This window comes from Cynocephalus volans, chromosome 1 (assembly GCF_027409185.1).
Source record: "Cynocephalus volans isolate mCynVol1 chromosome 1, mCynVol1.pri, whole genome shotgun sequence".
NCBI lineage: Eukaryota > Metazoa > Chordata > Mammalia > Dermoptera > Cynocephalidae > Cynocephalus > Cynocephalus volans.
The window spans coordinates 149,444-164,755 of NC_084460.1; the positions used below are offsets into that span (position 1 = coordinate 149,444).

The 15,312-nt window shown below is 55.7% G+C and overlaps 2 protein-coding genes across 3 annotated transcripts; one reads left to right on the forward strand and one right to left on the reverse strand.

The window, feature by feature from the left end:
• Positions 1-605: 605 nt before the first annotated feature.
• Positions 606-12,276, reverse strand: ATN1 (atrophin 1). 2 transcript variants are annotated; one of them, XM_063093989.1, is made up of 10 exons: positions 12,126-12,276; positions 7,607-7,800; positions 7,322-7,459; positions 7,065-7,178; positions 4,436-6,399; positions 4,010-4,232; positions 2,957-3,653; positions 1,919-2,062; positions 1,358-1,538; positions 606-1,160 (listed from the first exon to the last, which is right to left on the reverse strand). In XM_063093989.1, the coding sequence occupies exons 2-10, from the start codon at positions 7,631-7,633 to the stop codon at positions 1,127-1,129; spliced, it is 3,522 nt and encodes a 1,173-aa protein (XP_062950059.1). In that variant the 5' UTR covers positions 7,634-7,800; positions 12,126-12,276; the 3' UTR covers positions 606-1,126. The 2 variants fall into 2 exon arrangements, with proteins under 2 accessions (XP_062950059.1, XP_062950050.1); XM_063093980.1 differs by having other exon boundaries at positions 4,436-6,402.
• Positions 11,915-12,640, forward strand: LOC134390382 (proline-rich protein 2-like). Its single transcript, XM_063113657.1, has one exon. It carries the CDS (start codon positions 11,915-11,917, stop codon positions 12,638-12,640), a length of 726 nt encoding a protein of 241 aa, XP_062969727.1.
• The last annotated feature ends 2,672 nt before the right edge of the window (positions 12,641-15,312 follow it).

Here is a 15,312-nt window from a genome sequence, read left to right on the forward strand (position 1 = left end):
GATTGGCAGCAATAAAAGCCTGGAGCGACGGCCGCACTCACGCTCTCCTAAAATGGCCTTGTCGAGAGATGGGCGATGCCGCGGGATGTCCTATTTCCCTTCCAGGCGTTTGAAGTTGTCACCCACCCCCTCCTCACACTGTAGGGGAGTCAGGGCTGCCGGGTGCTGACCACACGACCTATTGAAATCACACCCGTCCCACCCCGCTTTTCGGACTGCTCCACGGAAAGCATCCAGGACTCCGTAGCCCTCGTTCCGGAGGCCTCTGGCGGCTCCCAGCAGTGGGACCAGTAGCAGAAACTCCAAGGTCTGAGTAGTTTCCTAGTCCAGGCCATGTCAGAGGCGGTCCTGTCTCCAGCCTCCAGTTTCTTGACTTCCCAGCTTTGCGGGGCGGGAGGAAACTAGCACCGTGCTACCCCCTCCAGCAGGGCCAAGGTTCCTGACCCGCCCCAGATCCCCTCTCCAACTCTAGGGTCCTGCATCCAGTTCCTTAAGAAGGCCCCGTCCCTTCCTGCTTCCCTGCCAGTCTCTAGAGATCAAGGCACCGCTGTACTGAGATCCCACCCCCAGCCCCCATACCCCACAAAGAACCAGTCACAGCCATGTTCCGGGGAGTTGTGAGGATGTTTTTGTTTGGATGGTTTTGGTTGGGATGTTTTTTAAAGAGCGTCATATAGATATTTATATATATAAATTATTAATGTGGGGCAGGGGCAAAGGGCATACATCGCAGAGGGGGCGCGCACACAGGGATTGGGGAGGGGCAGGGGCGGCACACGATGCTACGCAAAAACAGCCACATCTAACAGATGAAATAAGCACACCAACGGGGTGGGGGACGGGCGGCGGCCACCAGGGTTGGGCATGGAGGAGGAAGAGGAAAGCACGGGGACAAGGAAGAGGGCCCTGGTCCAAGATACTGTGTGCATTTTGTCCCCACTCTCGCACACCACAAGGGCCCTGGCCTGTCTGTCCCTTCCTCCCTCCTCTGCCCAGCTGTGGAGACCCTGCAACTGAGCAGCACCCTCTCCTTGGGTTCTGGGTGGCAGGCCCTGGGTGGCGGGCCGGAAGGGGGGCCTCCAAGGTCCAGACGCAGGAGCCATGGGTGTTCTCTTGATCGCGGGTTCTACAGTGGCTTGTCGCTTTCCTTCTTCAGGTGACTAGGGAAGGGGCGGTGCATAGCAGAGAGATAAGAGACTGAGATCGACCCTGACCGTGCCCCTCTCATAGATGGGCGTGGGGGAGGAGAGGTTCCCTCTCCCATGAGCCTAGCACCTGGCTGTACCATGCCCACCACCCATCCCAGGCTAGCTGAGCCCACGTCCCCTTACTCCTGGCCTAGGACACCCTGTAGTACCTGTAGTAGTCCTCCTGGGCGGGGAGCGGCACGCTGTGTAGCGGGTGATGGGCGTGCAGCCACTGCTGCTGTTCCAGCGCCAAGCGCTGCAGCTCAGCGGACTGTGCGTGCATGGCCTGCAGCTGATGAGCAGCTGACATCGGGGCAGAGAGGGAGGCCGGCAGGTCCCGGTACGGGGCAGCTGTGAGCAGGAAGGCCGGGGGGGACATGACTGTTGGATAGTGAGTACCTAGTCTGGGCCAGACGACTGTCAGCCACCTTTACGTGCAGAACAAAGATACTAAAAAGCTAAGTAACACAGCAGAACAAAGATACTAAAAAGCTAAGTAACAGCCAGTCCTGCAAGTTGCCAAGAATGGAATTAGGATTCAAACCTCTCAGCTTGGCACTAAAACCTGTGCCTCTCTTGGGCAGCACCTCAGCTCTCCTATTCCCATTCTCAGCTCTTCTAGGCACCTCGTCATCCCTCCCCAAAACCAGTTAGGCCCATACCACCACCCAAATTCCCCCTTTCTGCCCTCCTCTCATAAGAGCTTCCCCACTCCCAATCTCCATCCTTACCAAAGAGCTGGTGACGAAGAACTTCGTTCTCGTGCAGAGGGTGAGGAAGAAGGGGGTTAGGAAGGGTCCCAGCCGGGTAGGGGATCCGGGTAAGGTGAGACCCTGAGGCCAGGGGGTCAATGAGAGGGTGCACCGAGGCAGAGGCTGGAGGGCAGAGAAGATGAAGATGTCACCAGAAGGCAGGTCTAGGGAAAACCATGCATTTGGGTGAAGGGGTCCAAGTCCAAGGAAGAGAGATGGACAGTCAAACACAAGGAGATCTAAAGTGGAATGAAGGAAGAACAGAAGAATTAGAGGCCTAAGGGGTGGACAGGAAGAGACCCTACTGGAATAGGGACATATGGACGACAGAGGACGAGAGATTGCAGTTGCTAACGGGGTCTGAGAGAGAGAGAGAGGCAGACTCCTTAGACGAGATGGAAGATGACAGAAGAAGTTTAGGAAATGAAACAGGAAGAGAGAAGAGTAAGAAGGAGAAAGCGCAAGGAACCTAGAATGAACAGGATTGTAAGGCTAGGTTGGGTAAGGCTCTGGACAATAAGAAATATGATGAAAGGATGGTAAGTATCATCACCCATAACACCCAAGACTAAAGCCGCAGGGCACTTTCTAGAACGTTACAGATCAAGGGATGGGGAGGAACACAAAAGACCTCCAGCTGGGAGAAAAGAAGAGAATGGCAAAAAACAAGAACTGAATCCACTCTGGAACAAGACAACCGGTTATGTGAAGGGCTTTGGGAAACGGGCTGTGAGTACGGCAAGGTTGTGTTCCTTCAAAGGGCTCCAGCTTGGGCCTCTGTTAGGGGTGGAGTGCTAGACGGCAGAGAGGATTGGAGTGCGGGGAATACAGGCTCTGAAGCTAGGGTAAGGCCTGAAGAGACAAGAGACAAGGCTGGGGGAAAGTTAGGGAGGCAAAGATCGGGGCAGCAATCTTAGGAACCAGAAGAGGAAGTCTTGGCTGGAGCAACAGAAGAACCCAGTCATGGCAGAGGGAAAGGTGGCCCCAAAGGGTCAAGGTGAGGAGTAGGGATCTTACCTGCATGGATGGCATCCTGCTGGTGCAGGTGCAGGTGAGAGTGGATGTGGGAGTGCTGGTGGTGATGGGGGGTCACGTTGAGCATCTGCAGCCGTGCCAGCGGGTCATTGCCCAGGGCCGCCACCCTTTCTGCGTGCTGCCTCTCAGCTGCCAGCCGCTCAGCATAGGACATGTCAGGCCGCAGAGCTGGCCCAGCTGCCAGCGCTAGACGTTCTCGATCCAGAGGCCCCAGACTCGGATGAAAGGGGAAAGGGTGCAGGCCAGGTGGGCCAGGCTGCAGAGCCAAGCCCCCATGTCTGGGAAAGGGATCCAGGCCTGGCCCAGGGACCCCATGTAGGGGTTCCAGCTCACTAGGCTTCACCTCGAAGCCAGGCTTGAGGCGGTCACGGAGGTCTCGTTCACGGGCTTCCCGCTCCCTCTCCCGGGCAGCTGGGTCACTGCTATATAGGGCTGGAACATTGTAACCCAGGAGCCCTGGGTCCACTGCCCCCAGGGGCACGTAGAACGGATGGTTGCGATTGCCAGGAGACATGACATGAGGCCGGGCGTATTCACTGAGAGTGCGCAGGGCTGGAGTGTCAGGACCCAGGTAGGGGGGCACTGTAGCCACAGCACTGCCCGGCTCAAATGGAGGGCGATGGGGCACTGGGCCCAGAGATGGACACTCCACTGGAGCACGGCCCTCCTGAGCCAACTTCTGTGGGGTACAGGGAGAAGTGGAGTCAAAAGGGCACTTATGAAAAGAGGTGGCTGGTTCCAAACTGGCCGTTCGTCTCAGCAGCTGACTGCCCAAATACCTCACCCCATTGGAACTCTACCAAACTTTCCTGCCGCCGCTCCCGCCACCCTTACCTTCCGACGATCCACGGGTAGTCCGCCCTGAGCAAGCCCTCCCCCAACCCAGGAATGCAAAGATCACTCCCGCCGGAATCCTGCGGGCTGCATTTCCTGGGCTGCAGTGGCTCCTCCGCCCCGACAGGTGGCGGAGTGATCCCCGCGCCGCGCCACAGGGGGGAGAGGCGGCGGCGGCGGCGCACGTCGTGACGCACTTACCACGCTTCGTTCCAGCTCGCGCTCCTTCTCGCGTTCGCGCTCCTTTTCGCGTTCCCGCTCGCGCTCGCGCTCTTTTTCTTCACGCGCGCGCTGCTCGGCCTCGCGTCGCACCTTCTCCACCAGGTCGGCGCGTTTCTTGGCCAGCTTGGAGCCCTCCAGCGGCACGAAGTACAAGTCGCTACGCGCGCACGAGTTGAAGCCGCGGTCCAGGTGTTTGTTGAACCTGCGGCCGCGAAGGCAGCGCGCTCAGCCCCCGCGGGCTGGGAGCTGCCGCCCACCTCACGGGGCCATAAGGGCGAGGCGAGGGCAGCGGACGGCGTCTGGTGTACGTTTAAAAAGCACGAACGCAAGGCCCCTCCCGTGCCTACTCCCCCTCTTCATCATCCCCCTTTTCAGGCCCACCTGCACCCCACCCTGCCCGCTCACCTGGCAGACTGACTGGCATGGCTGGGCACGTCTACCACCTTGGGAGGGGGCGAAGGGCTGCGGGCCGGGGGCACCGGGCTCTCGGGTGTCTCATATTCCTCAGCTGGCTCCTGTTTGATCTGAGTGGCACTCAGAGGCGGCCCTGAGGCAGGGGCCGCAGGTGGTGGAGGCAGAGATGACAGGCCTGTCGGCCCCGCAGGTGGCAGAGGTGCAGGACCCACGGTGGGCGAGCCAGGCTTGAAGGTTCCGGGACCTGCAGGTGGCGAGGCGCCTCGATAGCCCGGTGGTGTACCCGTCCGGAAGGAGGGCGGCGACCCCGGCTTGTATCCGGGTGGGGTGGCTGTCTTGTAGGCACCCGGGGACGGGGCCCTCTTTCCATATGGTGGGGGCCCAGGTGGGGAGGCAGTTTTGTAGCCTGCTGGCGAGGAAGCGACGGTGGCAATGACCGTGGAAAGGGTAGCCGAGGAGGTGGTGACTGGAGGCACCGGTGGGAAGGGGTAGGGCGCCCCTTGGGGTCCCTGGGAGGGGGAGGGGTGTGAACATGGGTAGGACCCTTGAGAGGAGGAAGAGTTGGAAGAAGAGACTTGGGGGCCATTGGGGCCTGCTTGGCTGTAGGACACCTGGCTGTGAGGTGGAGGCAGGTGTGCTGGCCCTGGTGGGTAGGGCCTCAGAGACCCCAGGGAGGGAGACATGGCATAAGGGTGTGCATGGTGGGAGCTACTGCTCTCCAGGGGGTGGGGATATGCTCCAGGTGGAGGGGGCCCAGAGCTTCCATGATGCTGCTGCTGCTGCTGCTGTTGCTGCTGGTGGTGATGGTGATGTGTTGGAGCTGATGGGTGGGCAGTGGACTGGCCCCCAGTAGGAGGGAAGGGGCCTGGATGGGCACTGCTGTTGGCTAAGAGGCGGCCATATGGAGGAGGTGCGGGGGGACCCTGGCTCCACACGGCTTGGGATGGGAGCGAAGGCTGAGTATACTTGGGTGGCTGATTGGAGACAGAGAGGCTTGTTGGGGGAGGGAAGGAGTGAGGATAACTGGGTAATGCCTGGGAAGCTGGGTACTGGGAGACAGAGGAAGAGGAAGAACTGGAAGAGGAGGCTGCTGCAGAGCTACTACTAGAGGATGAATAAGGATACCTCATTGGGGGGGCTGGGGCAGAAGAGGAAGCAGGGGGCAGAGGGTGGGGTGAGGGAGCCAGAGTTGGGCCCTTCTCTGGGCCAGGAGGAAGTCCACCCATACCCTGCCCCATGGCATGAGGAGAAGACAGATGCCCAGGTAGTGGCTGGGCCCCCAGGCCAGGAGGAGAAGTTGATGCATTGTTGAGGGGTCTCAGGGCAGGTGGGGGAGGCAGGTTTGGTGTCACATGGGGGAAGGTAGCTGGTGGTGGAGCAGAGGGTAGGTTCCCACCACCCACTGGAGTGTTAGGCGGCTTTGTTGGGGGAGCACCAGCCCCAGAGCTTGACATTGAAATGGGGGTAGTAGGTGGGGGGTGCTGCTTACCCCCACTAGGAGCCCCCACTGAAGAGGCAGCCCCTCCCCCCTTGGGACCCATTGGGGGTCCGGACAAAACTCCACCAGCTCCCCCAGGGTAGAGCTGTGGGTGAGGGGGTGGGGCCCCAGGAGGAGCCTGGAACATTCGAGATGTGGGAGGCTCCATGGGAGCATGATATCCAGTGGGTGTCACAGAAGGATGGGGTTCAAAGCCAGGCTCTGGCTGTCGAGGGGTGCTATCTGGTGGTGGAGGGGAGGGAGGAAAGAGTGGAGGTGGGTGGTAGGGCCGGGCTGGGCCCTGGGACAGGCCAGAAGACGAGTCGGAGTCATTCTCCACACTTCCAGGACTGTAGATGCTGGGGGACGTGCTGCGGTTGTCCTGGTCAATATCCCTAGGGTCACTGCTGCCGTCATCATTGAGGCTCCGCCCATCCAAACTATCCAGATCTGAGGGAGACTGTGGCCGAGGGAGTTCCTGCTGCAGAAAAGGGAGGGCCATTTTTTCCTCTTTTCCTTTCCCATTTCCCCAAGTTTCGGGGCCTCTGTAGCATAAGATCATTTTCCCCTCACAGCAAATCGTTGTACTGTGATGTGTGAGTACTCTTGCTCAAGCCCACCTCTTGCCATCTGGGCATTACCCCACTCTCGCCACATTCTGAGCTACTCCCTAGCAGCCAGTGTAGGTTCCCTCCTTGTAGACTCCACTTCTTCCTTAAGTGTCCATCTCACACACCTTCTCTCTATCCACAGCTGACTCCAAATCCCTGTCTCCCACCATCTCATATCCACCCTCTTCTTATCTCATTTACTCCTTTAACTAACCATCCCCCAAACCCTTGATTCTCAAAAAGCTCACTTCTGCATTTTCCTTATGATTTATTTGTTCCTTTTAGCAAGAATTCTCACCCAGAGGCTAGAATCCCCCAACTCTTCCAATCCCTTTAGCCCTGCCTAGTCATCTAGTGATCTGGCCAAAGCCCTAGAGATTTGTCTGACATAGATAGGACTACTGTAATAAGCACTAGGCAGTGGCTTTTTTCTTATATTCCAGGAGAGATCAAGGTAGGGATAGTGAGCAAAAGAAAGTTTGGGAAAAGAATGGTCAGAAAATGAGTCAGGATGGCTGCAAGGGTCTCCCACCTCTGTTTTGGTCTTTTTTGGTGCATTGGTCTCCTCACTTTCACTCTCTGAGATCTCGTCACTCCGGCCCTGCTTGCTGACCTTTGGGGTGGAGGCTTCCTCTACGCGGGCCTTCTGTTAGACAGAAAGAGAAAATGCCTGTTTTCTACCTCCCAAGCTCCACTATTACCCTCTGCCAGACAGGAAGTTCCCCCCACAACACAAACCCTCAACCCCAGTGCCCGGGCATCCTGTGGGAGGACCTGAGGACAGAATACCTTGGCTGTCTGCCGGGACTTCTCAGCTTTGCCATCACTGCTGGACGTGCTGACCCCTCCAGGGGAGGCCCGGCCCCTCGATCTCAGTTCTTCCCGGGGTCCAGGGGCCTCTTTCTTCCGTCCACTCCTCATTGACATCTGAGGGAGGAGGAAAGAGACAGGTAATGTTGTTTTTTACACTGCACCTAACGTGACAATGCACGTTATTTCTATTCTGCCTCTCTAGGCCCTTCCTCCTAGCTTCCCTGCCCCTAATCTTTCATGTCTCTCATAGCTATTACTCACTGAGTCTTTATTCTGTCTTGTCTTCATTCTTCAAGCTGTGGAGGCCCCATTCTCCTCTGCCTGGGCAGCTGAATACAGAAACTTCTCTGCTCCGCCCCAAGTTCCCCACAGCTGTGGCCTGGGAAGCAGGAAGCAGGATCTCCACGTTTCCAGTGTAGGCACCTGGAACCTGCCGGATCTGTTTTCCGTGAAACCTGTTAGAGACCATCAGAGTCTTCAGTTGGAGAACAGAGTCTGAAGGGGACACTACTGTGCTTGTGCTGAGTAAGAGGCCAGTCCTAAGCCTTTGGGACAAATTGTACTCACAGCACAAGACATTGCTGGCTTGTCCCATGGGCTGCCTCAGCTATCTAAAAGTGGGGGAGATTCTGCTCACAATATGATCTCTTTCATCACTGGGAAAGGCAGAAAATTCAGATGTACCTATGAGCTCCAATCCAGGAGATCATGCTGTTTTACCCTTCATGATCCTTAAAGAATATTTATGAACACACAAATTCCACAGAGCCTCACAAAGGAGCATAAAGAAATGAAGCTGAAGTATTAATGTTGATATTAATTGAGTACCTTCTTTATGTCAAGCCCTTTACACATGATTTCATTTAATATTTACAACCAACCCTAAAATCTAGGTGTTTTTATTATTATTCTCATTATATAGGTGAGAGAACTGAGGCTCAAAGATTGTGATTGTGACTTGCCCAGCCTCACACAGTGAAGACCAGTGACAGAACCAGAATCACGCCCACATCTCTCTGATTTCAAAGCCCACACTCTTCTGTACTTTGCTTTCTCCTCAGAAGTTAGTGGGGAGAATTCTCAGACGGCCTAGATCAGTCACAGAGATATGAAAGGAATCTTTTTTCACATCAGAGTAGACAGAAGAGTGTCCCATTCCACAATACAAAGGAGTACAGTCCTACCAATCCCAAGACCAAACCTAGGTATCCCCCAAATTGTGGAACATCATTTTTGAGAGCCTCTTAAAGACCCCTTCTCTAGTACTTGAGTTCCCTAAGGTTAGAGGAAAAGCCAGGGCTCTCATGTTAACAACCAAAGACAAAATATCTGTGAGTGCACAATTCACATTTACAAATATTTAAGCCTATCCTTCCACTTGGCATAGACAGAAATGTACATCTCACAGCGTATCCATCTATATCTACCTACTTTTCAATAGGTATCTTTATATATTTGTATCTCTATAGCCAGCTATTTTCATTGGCACTTGTTTGTATTTCTAGCTAAGTGTCAAGCGTCTCCTTGTTACTGACCATAAGATCTTTTGAGAGCAAAAACAGTATTTTCTTACTATTTTTTCTTCCTTTCTGTATCCTCCACTGAGGTCATGTGTATATGGGTCTTCTTTTCTTGTTATTGACCTTTAAACCCACTAACTTCAGGAGGTCTTTCTTGTTGAATTAAGTGCTGCTAGCCTCACTGTGAACAGACTAAGCTTACCCACCTACTCTGAGTTAGAAGGCCTGCTAGGTAAATGGCATTTCCACATTCTATGGCATATTTTTACCAAGTAATACAGAGTACTTACTTCTCACTCATCCCCACAAAACCGTACTGAGGCAGGCAGTGAGGGGTCAGTCTAACCTTCCAGGAAACAGTTTACTTAGAGTCACAAAATAGCTGGGACAGACCCCCGGTTCTCCTGAACTTTCAGCTGATGCTCTGCCCAGTAGACTAGTCATTTTTCTGGTCTACTGGTTTTTCTCAAAAAAACAAAAAACCACATTTTTGAGCTCTTGTGTAGATTGGTTTTAAAATACTGTCAACCAAAAAAAGCCCAAAGAACAAAACCCAACATAACAAAAGGGGAAAACAATTTTAACAAAAGCACAACCAAGATGACTATTTGTCTCAGCACCACACTCTCCCGAGTGAGCCACGGGCCGGCCCAAGATGACTATTTGTGACTGGTGTGTCTTTGCCAGCCCTCCCAGAGTAGGGTGCCCATTTCTTCTCCCCATCACAGGATGTGCTCACCAAGTCAATTAAAGCTAGGGGATCCAAAAGGCCAGAGAAATAAAGGAACGAAGAACAGAGTAATCATAGCATCCCCTTCTTACTTTTTTAATCAGCTGAAATCTGATAAAATTAGCAATGAGTAGCTTTGAAGGAGAAAAGCTAAAAAAAAAAAAAAAGGGGGGGTAGATAATTCTGGGGATAGGGAGTAGCAGAGGGCGGGAAAAGGTTGGGATTGGGTTGTACATATGTTTCTGAACCTGGGTCAGAAACAAATGTTTAGCACCAATGAGGGAGCTATACTCAGTCTTACCTTGGCAGGCAGTCATTATAACTAATATTTATAGAGCACCTACTACGTATCTGCAACACACTAAACACATTCATCTTCATTACCTTACTGCAAAAGGAAAATGATTAAGACCAGACTGGGGAAGTGGAAAAGTGAGAAATAGGAAAAGAGCTCCTAAGTAAGAACAGGAAAAGAAATTATAGGAGAAATATAAGAAGGATTATCAGAGGGAATGCAACCTCTGGAAAAGGCTTGCAGGTGAATTTCAGGATCATCGGCCCAACCCCCACCATCATTCCTGACCCGCCTGACTAACAAACCAGTCCAAAGTGACTCCTAGATAACAATGCAGCCCAGACCAGCAGAAAACAATGACTGGCCAAAGCCTTCTTAAAACCCAGGTCTGTCAGAGGGGCCTCAGAAATAATTTTGTCTATAACCCCTTCATCTTACAATGAAGATAAGCTCAAAGAAAGAGAAGTGACTTGCCCAAGGTCACAGTTAAGAGGCACTGCCAGGACTGGACCCAGGTCTCCTAGCTCCCAGTCTAGAATATTTCCACTGCTCTAGGCTGTGTCACAGTCCTCTCCCCTGGGCCACTCTCACCTGGGATGGGCATGGAGAACTCAGCCATTCCTACGAGGTCAGGGAAGTAGAAGGTCAAAAGTTAGTTGGGAGAAAGAATCACTGCAAAGATTGTCTGGGAAAGAGGAAAAGGAAGACTCAAAGAGGAATCCAACTTTAAGATAATGGGAGAATATCAGTGCAAAAAAAAAAGACTACTGTGTACAAAAAATAATGAGGTAGAGGCCAGAACGAACTGCTAAAAGATGGTACAACTTGAACAGGGGCATTTTCATCCTCCCACTATGCCTAGGTGGAGGGACTTGGAAAAACACCTGTGACCTGCACTTGTTCCAACAGACTGCTAGATGGAAGGAGGTGCACCCCCAGGGGAAACTCCTATCCACCAGCAGCAACCAGAAACGTCCTCCAGAACCCAGCCAAGAGTCTCAAGGACCAAGGACATAGCCACGGGCTGAGGGCCAATCAATACTCTGAACCCCCACCTACTGGACATCCCACTGGGTCACTGCCATGGCAACAAAATGGCGAAGACACCACCCCAGGGGTCCATCTGGCAGCCACCAGCCCCCTCCCCCCAGCTGCCAAAGCTACTCCTACCCTCCTATATCACCCTAAGGGAAGGAAGGGAGCTTAAGAGTACCTACCCAGTAGAAACAAGCCCATGTACACAAGATCTCTGAGCTCAAAGCAGTAATGAAGGTCTTCCCTATGGAGACCACAGCTACAGGGGCAGTGGATGCTCTAGGGAATTGAGGGTGGAGGTGAGCGCTTGTTTGAAGTGCCTGCCTACAAGGCTGCCCAATTCTCTCTTTTACATCCTCCCAGAAAACCTTACTCCCTAACTGTCCCTTCAGTTCCTGTCTTTCTCATTAGTTTTAGGAGGATCCATGCTATGGGGCCCCAATGCCCCCTCTCCAAGAACTAGCTACTTCTGAGATTGGGAAAACAAGGTCAGAGGTGACCAGGGCTTGGGGAAAGAAAACCGAGTCAAAAAGACATGGCCTTCCCACTTCCACCCCAGAAAATCTCTGGCTCTTCTCAAAGATGGACCACTCCTTGCCTCTCGGGGGCCTCTGCCTCTGTTTCCCCAGGTTTGAGTCCCCTCCCTCATCAGCTGCAATCCCTCTCTTTCCAGTTACCACACCCCTTTCCCGTTTCCCACTTCCCTTCTATTCCTAACATCCCCAACCTAGAACCCGGGTTCTGGGCCTTCAGGGCTTTTTCTGGAGCCTTCATGCCCCACCTCGCTGCCATCTCTCCAATCCATTCTGCCTTCGCTCCGAAGCCCCTCACTGCACCCCCCGTTTTCCTCCCGCCATCCCTCCGCCTCGGTATTCCTCCTCTTTTGGTCCCCGGTTCCCGGCTACCCTCTTGCCCCATCAGCCCTCCTCCTGAGACCCTCCCTCCGACCCCCACCCCACCTTTCTGATCCTCCGGGTACCCTGGCCCCCATGCCTCCTCGGAGCCAGCGCCACCTCCTGAGCCCCCAGCCTCAGCCCAGGCATAGCCCGCAGTGGGGGGGACCGGATTGGGAAAATAACAAATGGAGGCGGCGGCGGCGGGAGGGGGAACTGGGAGGAGTGGGGGTGGGGAGCCGCAGGCCGGAACCCGGGCGGGCCGGAACCCCGGGGGTCTCCGAGCCCGGGCGGCAGCAGATCTTACCTGGTGGTAGCTCGGGACGGCTGGCTGGCTGGCTCCGAGCGGGATTCCGGGATCTGGCGCCTCTGGGGGGCGGCGGCCGCTCCCCCGCCCCCCTCTCCTCCTCCCGGCTTCAGTCGCCGCCGCGACGGCGGCGGCGGCGGCCCCGACCCCCCCAAAGGGCGGCCCCCATCCCCCCTTTTCCCCCACCCGGCCCCGATTGCCCGCCGGCCCCCGAAGCAAATCCCGATCCCCGCTCTCGCTTCCCCCCTCCCCGGCCCGCCGCCTCCCCCCACCCCCGAGCCGCCCGGAACGCCCCGGGCCGCGCCGCCCGCCCCCGCCGCGCCGCTCGCCCCGCGGCCCGACCGGCCCTCCGCGCGGCTCTGACCCGCCGCCACCCGCGCCCGCCTCGCGCAGCCCGCACTCGCGCGATCCCGGCCCCGAGGCGGCCTCGCCCGCGGCCCCCGCCCCTTTGCGGGCGGTCGCCTCCCTCGCCCCCTCCTAGACCCTCCTCCAGGCCAGCAGTTCCCCCTAAATGAGTCCCGGCCCGAGGCCCCGGCCCGGCGCGGGGCTGCGGGCGGGCTGGGCGGCGCGTCCGGCGACTCGCACAGGAAAGCGGACGGCGAAGGGAGGGAGCTCGGGAGAGGGGGATGGGAGAAGGGAGGAAGAGGGGGAAGGAGGGAGCGCGGAGGAACGGAGGAGAGAGGGGCCGGCAGGGAGACGCGAGGGAGGGAGCGCGAGGCGGGCTGCGAGGGGGGAGAGGGGCGCCCGGAGAGGGAGGCGCCGTGCGAGCTGCCGAGGGGGCCGAGGGGGCCGGGCTGCGGGATGTGGGGGGCCCGCGGGCCTGGCGCCGGAGAGGGCTAGGTCGGAGGGGCCGCGGGTTGCGAGGGCACACGTGGGGGAGGCTGGAGAAGTTTGGGGCGACTGGGTCTGTGGCGGAGGTGAGGTGGGAGGGGCTTGGGGGATCTGGGGTGGAGATTGGGATAATGGGGTTCGATGGGAAAGATGGAGCTGCACGGGGGCTTTGGGGGCTGTGAGCTGTGTGGCAAAGGGAGGGGAAAGCAGCTTGGGGCGAGAGGTCAGTAGTGTCAGAGATGAAGCGGGTGGGATTTGGGCGGCTATTATCAGAGAGAATGTGATGAAAGTTTGGGGACGTAAGGAGGGGAAAAATTAAAAAGGTGGAGACATAGGAAGATGGGGTTTCTGGAAGCGAGTAGAGAGTCTGGGGGTGATTGGCACTGGTGAAAGAGTAGGGAATATAAGAATCTGGGGGTGATGCAAAACGAGAAAGACAAGTGCAGAGGAGAGAGAAGGGAAAGCTTGAGGAACCTTAAGAAGTAAGGGATGAGGGAGTCGGGCCAGATGCATATGCTAAGGGGAGACTGGGGTTCTGGGTAGGAAAGGAGGGTGGACGACACGGGATGACGGGATCTTGGGGGGCGACGGGGGGATGCAAGTGCCAGGGTAGGTAAGGGATATAATTCATAGGCGTGGGACACCATCCTCAGGCCCTCCATCTAGTGGTTTCTCCTTTTTCCTTCTCTTATCTGTTTGAAGTCATCGCTGATGGTGCGTTGGGCCACAGAGAAGGGGTTGGGTGGGGATTAGGCTCAGTGTGGACCCAGATGTGCTGCCCTGTTTGCCCCAATCCCAATCGTTCTAATGTGGAGAAGATCCCACCACAGCCCACAGGCTCTTCCTGACCCTTCATTTGCCTTCCACGGCTCTCCAGGCAGCCCCAGCCAGTCCCAGTCTGCAACCATGAAGCCAGCACCCCCACCAGTCCACTGCCAGTGCCTTCTTCTGGGCTTCTTCCCTGGCCCCACACCAAGCAGAAACATCTCCCAGGACAAAGGACACAGGGTGATTTTTGGCAGCTGAAATTGGGAAGGCCAGAGAAAGGGAGGCAGGCTGGGAAACAGGAAAAGCTGGAGCTGGAGTCTGGATTGGGAGCCTTCAGTAGCTCTTCAGATTTGGTGTGGGAGTAGGGTACTTTGGGGGCCAGTCCAGCTGGAGGTCAAGGGTGGGCCCCAAGCTGGCAGGATCCCACGTGCCTTCTGGGAAGGAAGGAGGTGGGCTCTGTAGCAACTCAGATTTTGTCTCACAATTCCTTGGACCAGATTCAGCCAAGTTCTAGGAGTTCTCAAAAGCTCTAAACAATTTACAGAGCAGTGGGGAACAGGGGACAGGAGCAAGAACCATTCCTTGGCTTAGGAATGAATCACTAAAGTCCCTTGAATTGGTTGGCACTCACTTTACTACCCAATGCCCACCTTCCTTGCCACTCCCAGGACCTCCCAGAGACCAGGCCAGCCCCTTCTCTCTCTATGCTCCCTGACTCCCTTCCTCAGTGCTCTTGGATAGCCACTGCTCCTTCTCCCAGCCCTCTATTTATTCCAAAACTCCTCCTTCCCTTCACACCCTCTTCCCATTGCATTTATGCTCTCTGCACTTCTCAGTTCAATCTTCCCACTGGACCGTGGCCCAGGACCTTTCCAGATCCCTTCCAGACTGAGCTCTTCTCCTTCTTTTTTAAACACTAATGAATGGGCTAGAATGGTGACTTATGTGAGCCTAAAAAAAAAATGTAGGCATAGGTAGGGACAGGGGGATGGGGAGAGTCAGAAGAGAAGCCAGGGCTACCCCCTCCAATTCCTCCACTACCTGAGGGCCAGGCTCACACACACTTCAGCTGCAGGGATCAGCGCATACCCACTCACCCCTCACAACCCTTCACCCCAGCTCCCTGTCTGGCCCCAGCCCCCCATAACCACTGGTCTCCAGGTGATGGCACAAAGGAAAGGTGGAGAGAGGGGCCTGGGAGGCCCAGGCAGAGCTAGCTGTAACCCAATCCAACTCATTACCTGGGCTTGGGGGTGGCAGAGAGGAATGCCTATTAGAGAAGGCAACCCAGTGAGGAGGGAGGAAAGAAAGGAGAGGGGTCAGGAAATGTGACTCAAACTGCTCCTGGTCAGTCTGGAAGTTATGAGGAAAGGTGGGTTTCACGTATCCAGAGAAAAAATGAGAGGCACAAAAAAAGTATGGTGAGGGCCGAGCCCGTGGCGTACTGGGAGAGTGCAGCGCTGGGAGCCCAGTGACGCTCCCGCCCCGGGTTCGGACTGGCCGGTGCACTCACTGGCTGAGTGCCGGTCACGAAAAAGACAAAAAAAAAAAAAAAAAAAAAGTATGGTGAGCCACAAGGGAGACAGAA

Excerpts from the sequence above, each read along its gene's own strand:
- ATN1 (XM_063093980.1), bottom strand. The coding sequence starts at position 7,633 with ATGAAGACAAGACAGAATAAAGACTCA. Across the intron at positions 3,654-4,009 it reads GCGAGCTGGAACGAAGCGTG|AAGTTGGCTCAGGAGGGCCG; the intron begins GTAAGTGCGTCA and ends TGTACCCCACAG. Across the intron at positions 2,063-2,956 it reads GCAGGATGCCATCCATGCAG|CCTCTGCCTCGGTGCACCCT; the intron begins GTAAGATCCCTA and ends TCTGCCCTCCAG.
- LOC134390382 (XM_063113657.1), top strand. The coding sequence starts at position 11,915 with ATGCCTCCTCGGAGCCAGCGCCACCTCCTGAGCCCCCAGCCTCAGCCC.